General features: G+C 36.0%; 2 protein-coding genes across 2 annotated transcripts; one reads left to right on the forward strand and one right to left on the reverse strand.

Moving 5' to 3' along the window:
* The first annotated feature begins 6174 nt into the window (after positions 1 to 6174).
* Positions 6175 to 7966, forward strand: LOC107785165 (tetraspanin-8-like). The gene is made up of 3 exons (XM_016606399.2): positions 6175 to 6507; positions 7386 to 7479; positions 7658 to 7966. Exons 1-3 carry the CDS (start codon positions 6178 to 6180, stop codon positions 7873 to 7875), a joined length of 642 nt encoding a protein of 213 aa, XP_016461885.2. The 5' UTR covers positions 6175 to 6177; the 3' UTR covers positions 7876 to 7966.
* A 746-nt stretch (positions 7967 to 8712) lies between these two features.
* On the reverse strand, positions 8713 to 16021 carry LOC107785167 (protein CHAPERONE-LIKE PROTEIN OF POR1, chloroplastic-like). Its single transcript, XM_016606404.2, has 5 exons — positions 15736 to 16021; positions 15513 to 15601; positions 14542 to 14924; positions 9070 to 9146; positions 8713 to 8938 (listed from the first exon to the last, which is right to left on the reverse strand). Exons 1-5 carry the CDS (start codon positions 15792 to 15794, stop codon positions 8788 to 8790), a joined length of 759 nt encoding a protein of 252 aa, XP_016461890.1. The 5' UTR covers positions 15795 to 16021; the 3' UTR covers positions 8713 to 8787.
* Positions 16022 to 16316: the final 295 nt, after the last annotated feature.

Below are 16316 nucleotides of genomic sequence, written 5' to 3' on the forward strand. Positions count from 1 at the left end.
TCAGTCCAAATTTGGAAGTTTATATATAACTATGGATTAGAATCCATAGTTATGAGTTTTAACTATATATTAGATCATATTACTTGAAATCATATAAAGTACGCTGATGGCTACAAACATGTGTTGAATTTTCAGAGTACTTCATGATTTTGTCCTTATATTTAACTTATGGTAAGATTGTTGACGTATATTGAGAGCACGGGTTGTGCAGCTAAAACGTGCTTAAGTTCAGCAAATATAGAACAAAACTTCAGCTAAAACATGCTAAAGTTCAGCAAAAATAGAGAACAAAACTCTAGCTACTAGAATGTTTAAGTTCAACAATTACAAACAAAAACTTCAGTAAATAGAGAACAAAACTTCAGCTACTAGAATGCTTAAGTTCAGCAATTACAAAGAAAAACTTCAGCAAATAGAGAACAAAACTTTAGCTACTAGAATGTTTAAGTTTAGCAATTACAAACAAAAATTTCAGCAAATAGAAAACAACACTTCAGCTACTAGAATATTAAATTCAACAATTACAAAAAAAAAAAAAAAAACTCCAGCCAACACTTGGTTCAACAATTTGCTACTTCAGGCCCGTCTACTAGAATGTTGAAGTTTGCGTGATTGTCTTTGCTACTTCTGGCTCGTATGCATGAAGTTACGCGAAAAGTGGGTACGCTTGCAATTTTTTTTGTAAAACGGGTATAAGTTAAAACATGATCCAAAAAGCGGGTATAGATGCAAATGGAAGCGTAAAGTACAGTGTTTGGTATTTCCTATTGGAATATTTGGGCACCAAATCAACCTTTGACGGGCAAAAAAAAGAAGAGAATTCGGGTGTGTTTGGTAGGAAAGAAAATATTTTTCATGAAAAATGTTTTGCTAAAAAATATTTTCAATGAGTGATTTTATCACTTATTTTTCCTTGTTTGATTGGTGAGCGAATTTTTTGGAATTTTTTTTTAGTGTTTGGTTAGAGAGTAGAAAATATTTTTTTATGCTGCTCTACTCACCCCCTTCCCCCAAGTCCCCATGTTTTCTTGCTCCCCCCACCCCCCCACCAAATACTCAACCTCTATTTTCTTTAACAATTTAATTATTCTTCTAAAAATTCTCATAAACCCAAAGGATCTAATGTGCCACTTTACTTTTTAACGCAAACAACGTTGAAATTTTTGATTCATAACTATAAAAAAAATACTCTTCTTTTGGTTGAAAAAGAAAGTACTCTTTCTACGGCATGAAAATAAAGTAATCATTTTATTGAAATAAATGAAAATACTTTTTCTAAATCATGAAAAGAAAATACTCATTTTGTTGAAATGAAAGAAAATACTTTTTTCTACGTCATGAAAAGAATATACTTTTTTGATAAAATAAAAAAAATACTTTTTTGTATCATGAAAAGAAAATATTCATTTGTTGAAATGAAAAATAATCTATCTATAACATGAAAAGAAAGTACTATTAATAATATTTTTATTTGGGACGGGGGTGGGGGATGAGGGTGGAGCTGGGACGGGGATTGGGGTGGGGTGGGTAGGGCGGGCTGGGGTACGTAAGTGGGGTGGAGGGTAGGTTGGTGGGGATGGGGAATAGGGTGGGGAAGGTTGAAAAAAAAATTGGAAAATGTTTTCCCTTCTCTTGATAGGGAAAATATTTTCCTCCAATTAGAGGAAAATAAGTTCATGAGGAAAATATTTTCCAAAACATTTAAGCCAACCAAACATGGAAAAATTGAAAAATATTTTTCGGAAAATATTTTCCTTCGTATCAAATACACCCTTCATGTCAAATTGTTTAAAACTAACCTTTTGAATTTAATTTCGTTAGTCATTATCATTATTAGTTATTACTGATCATCCTTTGAGAATTAGGAAGCCTTTCAATTATAAATGATTCTTTTCTTTTTTTACAACATAAGTGATTCGTTAATTATTAATACATTTTGTACATTACAATAAATTTCGGTGATGAATTGAATATTTTTAAAAAATTAAATTATCCGACAGTTAGGATCGAAATAATCATATGTCATTTGAAAGGTAATAAGGATAACAAAAAAAAATACACCAAAAGAGACACAAATATTTAACGTAATTTCGGTCAATTAACCTACGTCCACAGGTGGATTCACTTTATAAAATAGAGTACAAAATATCTAGAGATCACAACCTCACAAAAAAAAAAAAAACGCAAGTGGTAGGGTAATACTTGTCACAAAAATTCTCCTCCTCTCTTATAACTATATTATGGATGGAATGAGAATGAAGGATCTTTAATTTATAGAAATCAAAATATTTTCCTTTAAAAAAAGAACAAGCCATATATGAAAAAAAATTTAGTATTTTTTTCTTTTTGTAAAAGAAAAAAATTAATTATAATAAATATGTTGCCTTTTCTTTAAGACATAGAAAAACTAAATATGGTAAGAAAATCAGGACAAACACGTAATATTTGGGCTAATTGAAACTACTTGGGGGCTTTTGAATTTTGTCAATTTTTTAAAAAATGACATGGATAAAAGTTTTTTTAAAAAAATTCTCCTTCCATCATAGTGATGAAAATGCGTTTTTATAATTATAAAAAATAATTAAGAATATAACAAATTACTCCCTCGGCTCATTTTGTGACAATATTACTATTATGAGTTTAAAATTTTTATATTACACACTTTTTAAACTTTTTTCCTTAAATATATTTATTAACTATGAAAAGTATGATTGTAATGCATTTTATGTGAAATTTTATTTCAAAATCACAACGAAAACTAGACATATTGACCATGAGCCTTACTATTCTTTTTGAGAAGGATAAAGCAAATCAATCGTCAAACGTATAAAATTTAGAAGATAAACTATGCTCGAGAATTGTAGTGGCGACAAACATTAATATTTATACCTCAAGATCTATAGAAAACTTAAGAGAAGACCATATATAAGTTGAATTTTGACCTAGAAAAATATTAGAAATTCTTAGTCTAATAAAATTAATTAATTTGTACAGTCTACTCTCTCTATACGTTACTGTTTGGATAGAATTAAGAAACTGATTAGAATCTAATTATCGTGCTGTCCCCGACCCTTCTTCTGAGCTATAGAAAGGATTATTATCAAATATCCTACTAAATCCTCTTGAATTTTTGTAACCCATTGGTTTAAGAACAATCTGATCGATTGGGACACAATCAGGGGCGGATTTAGGGGGGGTGAACCCCCTTCGCCGAAAAAATACACTGTATATATAAGGCAAAATCTGTTTTTTACCTCTATATATTAAGTTTTGAACCCTTTCTAACACAATCCAAAAGTGTAGTTTAGTGGTCAAGGGGGTTCAAAATCTACATAAGGTCATGAGTTCAATTTCCACTAAATACAATTTTTTTTTTGAACCCCCTTCGTGGAGATCCTGCCTCCGCCACTGGACACAATAAAGTGTTACGTGGCAGCTCTCATAAGCAGGAAAAACCATCCAAATCCGACCAACGACCCGGACCCGGACCCGTTCTTTAGTGCATTTTCGTATATATCTAAAACATGAGGGGTAAATATGAAGAAAATAATGCATGCGTATTAACCGGTGGCTGCGGAAACAATTGGAACTTTTTCAGCGGATCGGAGACTTCCTTCCGCCGCCTCCTTTTCCGGCCATTTTGTTCTCATTAATTATTCTCAAATTATCTACTCAACGAGGACAAAGAGTAGTAGTACTAGCTATCAGTTCTTTCTCACTTTTGAGATTCATTAGTTCATCCAAAAAAGAAAGGAGTTATGGTCCAATTAAGCAACTCCATAATCATATTTAATTTGGTAACTCTAGGGTTTTCTCTTGTATGCCTATGGCCGTTAGACGATGAATTTCCTTGCCGAAAACTATTGCAGACGCCTTTACTGATACTGGGAGCTTCTCTACTGGTTGTTTCGCTGTTGGGATTTGTTGGGTTCGGGTTGCGAGTTACATTTTTCATGTGGCTATATTTGTTCTTGTTGTCCCCACTTCCAACCGAGAGGTTGTGAGTTCGAGTCTCCCAAAGAGCAAGGTGAGAAGTTCTTGGAGTGAAGCATGCCGGAGTCTATTTGAAAACAGTCTCTCTACCCTAGGGTAGGGGTAAGGTCTGCGTACACACTACCCTCAAATATTAGAACCAAATCAAACCAATTAAGTCGGTTTTTTTCGATTCGGTTTATGTCGATTTTTCGGGTATTTGTCGGTTTTTTCTTAAATATAAAACATACACTACCAAACACATATTCCGGCGACCACATTTTCAATGTAACACTATCAAATCAATTGCCCTTTAAGAAATCTATTATTTACCAAAATATATTGATGATAATTGAATCAAATAGTGATGAATAATTTAAGGACTCAATTAAAAATATGTTATTTTTAACACGAAATGGATTCTTACACTAAACAAAAGAAAACTACCAATCAAACTAAAATGTAAAGGTAAAGAACTATATTAAAAGTGCAAACTATTAACATTTACCATAAATTTTTTGAAACTTTGTATAATAATATATATATATATATATATGTATGTATGTATAATAATAAATTTGAAATAGCTACTCCTATAGTCGGTTTGGTTCGATTTTTTCTGATTAAAATCAAAACCAAACCAAATTTGATCGATTTTTAAAATTCAAAATCAAAACCAAACCAAACCAAAAAGTATCGGTTTTTTTGGTCGGTTTAATTTGATTTTTCGAGTTTTTATGAACACCGCTACACGCGAGCTCCAAAAGATGTGAGTAGCGAACTGCATAAAAATGGTTCTGTAAATAAAGTTGGAAATACATTTAATTAAAATTTTGAAATTCTTTTCAGACGAGATTTTTTTAATTTCAATTGCGTATATCTGAACTTGATTCTAAATTGACTAAACTTACAAAAATTTAAATTTCGTCTATGCTTTAAATTGGAGTCCTGAAATCAGCTATGCATTTGCCCCTTTTCTAAGCTAGAGAAAAGATTAGGATCTAATTACCCTACTAAATCCTCTTAGATTTCGTAACCCATTGGATTAACAACAAACCATCTTTCCTTCTTTTTTTTTTTCTCCTTCCTTTTTCTAACAATGGGACCCCACAATTAGTGATGTCCACGTCGTCTTTAGGTAATGGGACTAGGGCTGTTGGTAATTACCGAATTATCGTATCGAAACCGAAAATTTTGGTATTTGGTATACGGTATTTTGATATTTGGTATGATATTTGGTTTAAGTTTTAAAAAAAAATTGGTATTAGGTATGATATTTGGTATTTTAAAATAAAATACCGAAATACCGATACCGTACCGAAATATATATATTATATTACACAAAACATATATTATCAATTATAACATAAATATAAAAATCTAAAATTTTACTTTTCTTTATTCTCTAAGTTCATCAATTAACTCTATACAAGTAACAAGACATTTCTAATGATCAAATATTCTTTTATGTACAATTTTCTCTGTTTGGGTCGATTTTGCTAGTTTTGGACAATTTTTTTGTCAACAAACATTTTCAGTTTTGTATTTTTGAGTACTATAATTAAGAATATTAGAGTTTATAGCTCTATGCACTAATTAGTATTCAAACCGAAATTACCGAACCGAATAAACCGAAAAGAGAAAAATCGAACCATACCGAATTTAATTTGGTATGATATTGGTATAGGATTTTAAGAAACCGAATACCGAAAATATCAAACCGAAATATCTAAATACCCGTACCGTATCGACAGACGAACACCCCTAAATGGAACACTATGAAATGTTACGTAGCAGTTTCCATAAGGTGGATGTGACAAGAGGGGTTGCTCTGATGGTAAGCAATCCCCACTTCCAATCGAGAGGTTGTGAGTTCGAGTCTCCCCAAGAGCAAGGTGGGAAGTTCTTGGAGGGAAGGATGTCGGGGGTCTATTTGGAAATAGTCTCTCTACCCTAGGGTTGGGGTAAGGTCTGCGTACACACTACCCTCTCCATAAGGGAAGGATGCCGGGGGTCTATTTGGAAACAGTCTCTCTACCCTAGGGTAGGGGTAAGGTCTGCGTACACTACCCTCCCCATACCCCACTAAGTGGGATTATACTGGGTTGTTGTTGTTATTGTATTAGTACTATATATTCATACAGACTATCAGTTATTTTTTCAACTTTTATATATAATTTCATTTATCCAAATAAAGAAAGGAAGATGGTCCGAGTAAGCAACTTGATAATCACATTCCTTAATTGTGTGACCCTAGCGGTTTCACTTGTAGCCATAGGGTTTTCAATTTGGCTCCGTTTTGAAGGCAGCGCTACACTTTGCCAAAAAGTATTTCAGAAGCCTTTGTTAATACTGGGAATTTCTCTACTGATTGTTTCGGTACTGGGATTGATTGGGTCCTGTTGCAGAAGTATGTGGTTTAATGCTGAAAATTGGGAGGAGATTAAGAGTTGTTTGGTTGATACCAAATATTGTCAACGTCTACCTACTGAGAAAGGCGCTGACTTCTACAAATATAGCCTCTCTGCTACTCAGGTTCTTAATATTTTTTTGTCTTTACAACCAACTCCAAACACACACGTACAACCAAAAAATAAAAAAATAAACGATGTTTTAGTCCAGACGCCACCATTTCTTTTAGAGAAATAAAATTGCTAATCTCATTGCTATCAGTAAATATGTTGCATATGATGCATCACCCATTCGAAGGGAGCCTTGGAGTAACAGTAAAGGTTGTCTCCGTTTCTATAGGTCACGGGTTCGAGCCGTGGAAGCAGCCACTAATGCTTGTATTAGAGTAGGTACTAGGTTGTCCACATTACACCCCTTAGGATACGGATACTACGTGAATGCGGGATATTTTGTGTACTAGTACGATGAAAATGCATCTATTATTCCTTCTGCAATGGAGTTGTTGTGATCTTTCCACTGTTGATAAACTATTCACACTAAAACCCTACACTTTTAGTATCTCCATTTAAAAATTCAATCAAAAGAGACGAGAATGCAATATACACTCATTTATTGAGATAGGTACTACACAGAGCAATCCTGGAAATATCCACTTTAGTTTTTTTTCTATTTATTCTTAAATTTTGAAAAGAAATTGGCTTGAAATGTATTGTTTTGAGAAAAAGGGTGACAGCATTTAAGATTAATTCCACTCGGTTTTGTTGTCACATTTGAGTTTTATGTTTATATGAAGTCGTAGCGGTTCCAACTCCAAGTCATTTTTGGTTCAACGTCTGAGGAGCTCTGCTCATTGATCAGATCAGAGTTAAGAGAGAAATTACCTAATGAAGATGCCATAATTGTTTTAAGATTTTAAGTTCAGACAGTATAACAAAAATTTACTACTTTGAATATCATTCTATATAACTTAAATCTCTGTTTTTATTTTTTTGCGCATGTAGTCGAGTTGCTGTAAGCCACCCTCTTACTGCGGCTTAGAGTTCCACAACGCTACCTACTGGACTATGCCCAAAGCAGGGCCGGCCGTACCAGACAACAACAACAACAACAACCCAGTATAATCCCACTCAGTGGGGTCTGGGGAGGGTAGTATGTACGCAGACCTTACCCCTACCCTAGGGTAGAGAGACTGTTTCCAAATAGACCCCCGGCATCCTTCCCTCCAAGAACTTCCCACCTTGCTCTTGGGGAGACTCGAACTCACAACCTCTCGATGACTGCAAAATATGGAGCAATGTACAAACTGAGCTCTGCTTCAACTGCCAATCATGTAAGACAGCATTCCTTGACAAAATCAAGAAAGATTGGAAGAAATTGTCCCTCATCAACTTTGGCCTCTTCTTTGTCGTCCTCATTGTTTACTGTGTTGGCTGCTGCGCTCTCAGGAACAACAGATCAAAGGGATACCATAGGCATAAACCATACCCATGAACCATATTGGTTTGTCACATTTCCAGTTTCCTAAAGATTATTTGTTTGACTGAAGTTTGGTTTATAGTATAAGACATTGATATTGTATTTATTATTTATTACCGACTTCTCTTCTCTTATTATATGTTTAGCGAGAAGCTATCCTACTGCTAGAATTAGACGTCCCACCGACAAGAAGCTTGCCAAAATCTATCAGAGACCTAATGTACACAATTTTTTCTGATTCAAATTACTAAAACTTAATTGGTAAATCGACAAGAAAAAAGAATCTGAAGTATAATAATCTGACATCAAACTTAATCTGTTAACTCTTCCGATCATAATCAAGTGCTCCGCGACCTCACTCTTTGTTTACAAGCCACTGCCAGGAGAAGCACACTATATACACTACTGAAGTATAATACATATCCATCTTCTCTAAATGTACTGTAATCACTGACAGTCACTCAAAATAGTTCACAATCTCTGGTAAATGAGAGGAAAATGTTTCAATTGAACCATGACACAAGATTGCTTCATCTCTCTGCACATGCTACGTCAATATGTCGAACAAATGTGATTTGCAATTAAATAGATCTTGCAGATAAGAGAAACGCCAGTTTAGAAGATGAAGGAACCAATAGGATGAGCAGGTGTAGTAACAGGCACGTTTTCTCTCGCTTAATTTTTACTTTAATTTGGTGAAAGGAAAACGAGAAAGCCAGATGTGTATCACTTACAACATCATTGGAAAATTCAAGCAATAAAGGGAGGACACAAATTCGGACTAAATTCCTAGTAGCTCGATAACAATTTCCTATCGCAACATAACAATATAACGATCTTGAAGGTACAAAATACTGAAGGAACACCATGAATTAATCAGGATGTGACATGTAAAAACTGCTACAGCAAAACGGGTTCTGTAGAGCTTCATTTGAGAAAAGTACAGCCCAGAAACAAGGAAACATAAATAAAGAGAGATGTTAAGAGTTCAAGACTCCAAGTTGGGTGCAACAGATTCGGAGGGATCATGGGAACCAACAGTGAACCACAAAACCAACCAGCCACTAGGGCTCCAAACCTGAAATGTAAAAAGGTTCACACTGAGTGATAGTCGAAGTCAATAATGAAAGTGAAATATCTGAAAATGTTTGGACTTTAGAAACCAGCAACTTTTTTGTTCATGAAAACAGAGAGAACCAATAAACGTACCCTATAAGAGCAGCTCTTCCTATGCTCTTTGTCTTGTCATTAAGGAAGTACACACAAGCTCCAAAAGATATAGCTACCTGCATAAAAGAAAGAACAAATTGTAATTAAAATTGGAGACATTCATATAAAACTTTGAAAAGCTTGTAAGAGCCAATTATTTCAAAGGAGTGATCCAGACTGAAATCACCAAACCACTATTCCACCAACAGCCGCCCAATATAAACTTCGTATTATCAAATAGGTCAAGCTCTGGAACTGTCTGCTTTTTTCAACTAAAATACAGGAGATTAATTTACATCACTTATAGCCTTTGGATTTTATACTGTAAAGGAGTTAAAACTGCAAAACTAGTGGCCTCTTATGTGGTTTTGTATAGGCAGTAAGGGGGATTTTGATAAAGCCAAATATTCTGTAGACGGATGAAAAGAGGTATATTTTTTTTTGAGATGGTAACATATTTGTATATATTAATCAACTCAGTACATAGGTTGTACTGAAACCATATTTACAAGAAGGCAAAAGAAAAGAAAAGTTCTACTATGCAGTCCTAGCAAAGTTCTAGAATATCTAGGATTGACATAGTGTTCTCTGTGTAGCTCTGCTTACACCAAAAACAAAAAAGTAAAACACAGTTTAGTTTGATCTTCTGTACTGAGTTGCTACTGTCCTCAAAACATCTAGAATTCCTTTCTTTCCAGATTGTCCACCAAATACATGCTGGGACAGTCCTCCATCTATCTCTGTCTCTTGCTCCAGCTTCATCCCAGCTAAAAAGCACTTCAGTAATCTTACTAGGCATTGTCCAAGCTATACCTCTGAGATTAATAAAGATTTTCCATAGCTGATCTGTTGTCGTGCAGTGAAGAAATAGATGGCTGATTGTCTCGGTTGTTTCCCCGCATAGAAAGCACCTTGAACACAATGGAATCCCTCTCTTTTTGAAATAGCACCTTGAACACAGTGGAATCCCTTTCTTTTTGAGATTGTCTTGGGTCAAGACAGCCTCCTTTGCTAGCAGCCAAGTAAAACAAACTACCTTATATGGAACTTTTACTTTCCAAATATGCTTCCAAGGCCAATTAGTTAATTGTTGATTAATGGTTTAAGAGCTTATAGGCTGAACTCACCTTATACATACCTTTGTTGTGTCCCTGCCACCATAGTGTATCCCCCCACTCTGTAACCCTTTAAAGTCTTCCAATTGTTTGTAAAACTCAGTTAACCTAGCCACCTCCCAATCATTTAACATCCTCCTAAATATAAGATCCCAACCTTGGGGGGTCCATACTTCAGCTATTGTTCTATGCTGATGTTGAACCAAACCATATAAATCAGGGAAGAGTTCCTTTAAACAACCAACTCCCAATCAGTTATCTTTCCAAAAGGAGGTTTTGTTGCCATTATTTACTCTGATGGAAGAATGACTCTTCATCACAGGCCAAAGTGACCTAATGGACTTCCATAAACTAACTCCATATACTGTATTAACGACCTTTGATACCCACTTGTCTTCCTCACCATATTTAGCTTTGATTACCTTGCTCCATAAGGTTTCAATTTCCTGTGAGTACCTCCATAACCATTTCATCTTTAGGGCCTTGTTTTGGTTCTTCAGGTTCCTAATGCCTAAACCACCATGAGCTTTGCCAATTGTAAGAGATTTCCACTTAACCAAATGAACAACCCTTTTTTCTTTGTTTCCTTGCCAAAGAAAGGATCTTCTAAGTCTATCAAGTTTCTGAGTAACCCCTGCAGGAATGGGAAAGAGGGATATCATGTATGTTGGAAGAGAATCTAAGACTGAGTTGATCAAGGTGAGTCTACCACCCAAAGACAAATATTGGGATTTCCATCTAGCCAGCTTCTTTTCACATTTTTCAATAACAGAATTCCAAATCAGCTTAGATTTAGAATTTTCTCCCAAGGGCATACCAAGGTAAATTGAAGGTAGGCTTCCTACTTCTCCACCCAAGATTAGTGCCAGATGCTCCATTTCAGGAACTTTATTGATGGGGAACAAGTGTCTTTTTCTCCAATTGATGTGGAGTCCTGAAATGCCTTCAAATAGTACCAAGATAATTCTCAAGAACCTCAGTTGCTCCTTTTTTGCATCACAAAAAATAAGTTTCATCAGCATACTGGAGATGTGTAACCTCCAGACTATTGTTTCCATTTTTGGCTACCTCAAAACCTTTGATCCAACCGTGACTTCTTGCTGTCTTATCCATATTGTTAAGACCTTCCATTGCTAATATGAACAGAAAAGGAGACAGAGGGTCTCCTTGTCTTAAACCTCTGTGTGCAGGAAAGAATCCTTCAGGAGATCCATTAATAAGAATAGAGAATCTAACAGTGGAGATGCAATGTTTTATCCATTTGATCCATTTCTCCCCAAAACCCATTCTGTCTAACATTTTCAACAAGAAGTTCCAGTTGACATGATCATAGCCTTCTCTATGTCTAGTTTACAAAGAATTCCTGGCTTCTTCTGTTTGATTCTAGAGTCCACAGCTTCATTAGCTATCAGAACATCATCCATTATTTGTCTTCCTTTAATGAAGGCCATTTGTTGCGAGTCCACCAATTTTTCTATCACCTTTTTGAGTCTCTCTGTCAAAACCTTTGAGAACAACTTATAAACAATGCCTATCAAGCTTATAGGCCTGAAATCTCTTAGTTCTTTAGCTCCTGTCTTCTTAGGGATCAAAGCAATGTATGTAGCATTGAAACTTGTTTCAAAAATTCCATGGGAGTGGAAATTCCGGAAAATAGCCATAATATCCTGCTTCAAAACATCCCAGCACTTTACAAAGAAGCCCATTGTGTAGCCATCAAGTCCGGGAGCTTTATCCACTGCACATATCTTCAGACAATCTAAAACCTCTTGTTCCTCAAAACTTCCTTGCAAAACTCCTTTTCTTCCTCAGATATTACTGGACAGTTATCCAAATTGATCGCTGGTCTCCACCCTTCAGCCTTTGTATACAATATTTTATAAAAATCAATAATCTCACTCTTGATTCTATCTGGCAATTCTATTGTTTCACCGTGGGTCACTAACTGGTCTATGTTGTTGCTTCTCTTGTGAGCATTAGCAGTTATATGGAAGAACTTTGTATTTCTATCCCCTTCCTTAAGCCAAAGGGCCCTTGATCTTTGCCTCCATGCAATTTCTTCATTTTTTATGTGTTCTTCGTATTCCATAAGGAGAGATGTCTTCTTGACTGATTCATCCTCCGTCAAGGCTCTAATATCCTGAATTGAATCGAAAGCTGCTATTTGACTTAGCAGATTGGTCTTTTGCAAGGCCAAATTACCCTGGCTACTTCTGCTCCATTCCTTAAGCTTGCCTTTAAGAGCTTTAAGTTTACATGCTAAGATGTAGTCTGGTTTCCCTGGGAACTCGAAAGAAGACCACCATTCTCTGATCATGTCAACAAAACCTTCAGTACTTAGCCACCAATTATCAAATTTGAAATAGGATTTGGTTTGCTCCTAGGAACCACATTGTAAAGATACAGGTACATGATCAGATTCCAATCTTTGAAGAAGGGTTTGCTTGATGTTTCTGAAACTAGCATCCCATTCTTCCGATAGCAATATTCTATCAATTCTAGAAGCAGGGACTCGGTTATCCCCTTTAAACCAAGTAAAAGAATCCCCATCCAGTTGAAGATCAATCAATTCCATATCTTCAATAAAGTCTGAAAACTCCAACATAGCTCTAGTTCTCCTATTGCAATTTCTTTTTTCAGAAGCATACCTGGTGACATTAAAGTCACCACAAACAGCCCATGGTCCTTCCATCAATCCTCTAACACCACCTATTTCCCTCCAAACTGCTCTCCTTTCAATGTAGCAATTAGGAGCATATACCCCTGTTATGTGGCACTCAAAACTTTGCAAAAGTGCCTCAAATCTGCATGTCACAGTATAAGCTCCAATATGCAGCACCTCCCCTTTCCAAACTCTACTATCCCAAAGCATCAACCCCCCCCCCCCCCTAGTACCACTAGCTTCCAAACAGAAAAGAGGTATTTTTTACTTTGTCTAATGAACTGCTCGACTTTTTACAGCTCTTTTACTCCGTTTTTTTCATTTCCCTGGAGATGTACGGGGCTCATAATTAATGACCCTTCTTATATGTAGAAGCCAGAGAAATGAAAGAGAATTATAAAAAGATATTTGAGAGTACAAAAGGTTGTTTCCTGTGATTCAGCTTGGAATCAAGAAAATGTACCTTGGACCTAACTCAATCCAAACAACTAGCTCAAGTACTGAGGTTTCTCCAAGACCATATGAAAAGACTACAACTCATTGACTTTACTTACGAGGGAGTTGACACCCCCTCATGCTCAAGGTTGGATGTCTGGAACGTGGAGTAATATAACATGGGTGCTTCAAAAGTTTTGTGATGAGTTAGGTCTAAGGTCCATTTTCTTTACACTTTATTATAGCCACACCTTTCCCGACTATAATAACGTGTAAAGAAAATGGACCTTAGCCCTAACTCATCACAAAACCTAGCTCCAGCAGTGAGGATCATCATAGACTATAGTCCATACACTTAGAAATGCGGGGATCAAACAACAATATAAAGTGGCCACTTGTTATTTACTTAAACAAGCCCCCTCCACCTTTCCACTGTCGAGAACAGGGCAAATGAAGATGTTCGGCAAGGATATCTTATTGTAATGATATTACAAGGCATCACGGAACAATTCAGATGAAAATCCCAGCAGAGGTAAATCACTAATTGATTTTTTCACATCTGTCCAAGCCTTGGTGGACAGAGTTACCCAGTATTTGTGCCGCTGTGCTGGTGGGAGATAGCAGGTACCCCATGGAATTAGTCAAGGTGCGCGCAAACTGGCCGAACACCACGGTTATGAAAAAAAGGAAACAATTCAGATGAATAAAAAACAAGTTCTTTGCCTTTTTGCAGACTATCAGATATAATTCTTTATCAACAGGAGAACATTGACATTTTCATTCTCTTTACATGTTGTGTTGGGTATCCTTATCTTTCCTTTTCTTTGATATCAGTAAAGTTTCTCATCTCTCTTGTTTTCTATATTTATCTATTTTTTGGTTTGGCATACGGGAGGGGTTGGCAAATGTGGAATGCATGTACGGTCCATAATCGCAGTAGAGAGACACTATCAACGACCTGGCGCTAAGAGCCAAATTAATGCATTAAAAAGTAGTGACTTTAATAAAAACCTTTAAGCAACAATCTTTGTAGGCTGTAAATTTAGCTCTAATAACCAAAATGGAAAATTAAAAACACTTGTATAGATCTTTTCGCCTATGAAACTTATCTCTGAATCAATTTGCACTCATTGAAAACATTTATTCACAGCGAGAAAGCATAGTGTGCCGTAAGAACCTTCCCTTCCCATCCCAACGGGTATCGTCAAGACAAATTAGCTTTGAAGACATCTCATGGATCAAAATGGAGACGGAACAAACCTGGAATGCAGGTCCAGCTTCAGCAGAGTTCATCACACTCCAGCAAGCCATGAATCCAAAGAGGAATAATCTCCTCAAAATAATTACAGGCGGTGGAAGTTCCACAAAACTGAGGAGGTTCTGAACCCAAGGGGGAGATTCCTCGACTTTCTTTTTTAGCCTTGTTTTCAAGTTAATCTTTGTCTTCTTTCTATTTATGAAGCTTGCCATTAGTATCTTCTCAAAGGCAGCTTCAATTGATTCTGCACTTCTCTCGTGATTATAATACTGATTTAACAAAAAGTTGCGTGAGCTCCAAACTTCTTCCTCAGAAGCATCGCGACTTATTCCAAGACGTTTGTAGGGATCCCAAACATTCACTCGAGGAAACTGCGGAATATTACCTTCCAAAATCGAATCATGAACATCAGCATAAAAGTTTAATGCTAGAATTTTAAACAAACATTTCGAAAAGAACCTGAGATCCAATATACATATGTATCATATCCAATACCAAAAGACAAGGTTAATTTAACTATCCCTTTTTCCCTCTTCTTACAGCTCCTTGGAAACACAAAAAAACTTATCTAAGTGAAAAAAGTCAACGCCCTTTTCAATAATTTGGCTTGGAGGGAATGATTAAGGCTTCAGAAAGATATCTGTGCCCCAGAATTTTTGTTTTAATCCCTTATCATTTTCAATGGAGTTTTCAGTAGAGAAATTTACAGAGTTTCAATTCTCTGAATACTTTTGAGTATAAAGTTCCCCTACTAAATACTTAGTTTCAACTCAGCTCCTTGAGCACCAAGATTCAAGCCCGTTATAACATTGTAACACAAACTTCAACACTAACCCAGAAATCCAAACCGGCCATTGATTTATCTATCTAAACCTACTAAAATTCATCAATTACTGTTGTCTATTCTATCTACTTGACAATTCCCTTCTCATAGACGTTTTAATTTGATGGGTGTTAGTATCAAAAAACTCACCTCCATAAGGAGTGTCCGTCGCCGCACATCTTGGGCCCCTTAGAAACAAACCAGAGGGTGCCGAACTCTTTGAATTTCCTCTAGTCGAACTGCAAAAATAAAAAATAAAAAATTAGGAACTTTTAAACTCCAACAACAACTTAATAGATCCCAAATGTTCAATATACGACTTATAATAGACAAGAAAATCCCACGGAAGATTTCTCTAGGCAGAGATGCTTACAGTTGTTGGCCGAGGAAAGCAGAGGAAAGGGTAGGTTTCGAGATGAGAGTTGACGCCATGAAATTGTCCCCTCCAATAAGAACCCTAGATTTTGAACTGATTTCTGAATGAAAATCGAGCTTATTGTGGAGAAAATTTTTCCATATAGGCCGTGCCGGCCGAGGTGGTTCACTCCGTCTCCGGTTAGGTGGAACTTGAATGCCTGCAAAGGAGGAACTTCTTGCTAAGCTTTTCGATTATGATATCGTGTTCTCTAGTGGTCTCTAGATTGTGCCTGGTGCGCATTGTGCCCCCTCTACAGTAATTTAATTCCACTTTGATCCTTAAATTATAGCTTAATTTCAATGTAATCCCTGCATATCGTGTTCAATGGTAGGGTTGGGCATATATCGGATAAAACCGATAACCCGAACGTTAATTGTTTATTGGGTTATCGGTATTAGGTTATTGGGTTAATGGTTTGGTAACGGTTTAGAATTTTTTCACTATTGGGTTATCGGTCCGGACCTCAGTTTGCCAATTTTATTAATGGGTTAACCGATAACCCAATAAGAATTAATAAAATTATGACTTTACCCTTA

This window comes from Nicotiana tabacum, chromosome 6, assembly GCF_000715075.1.
Source record: "Nicotiana tabacum cultivar K326 chromosome 6, ASM71507v2, whole genome shotgun sequence".
Lineage (NCBI taxonomy): Eukaryota > Viridiplantae > Streptophyta > Magnoliopsida > Solanales > Solanaceae > Nicotiana > Nicotiana tabacum.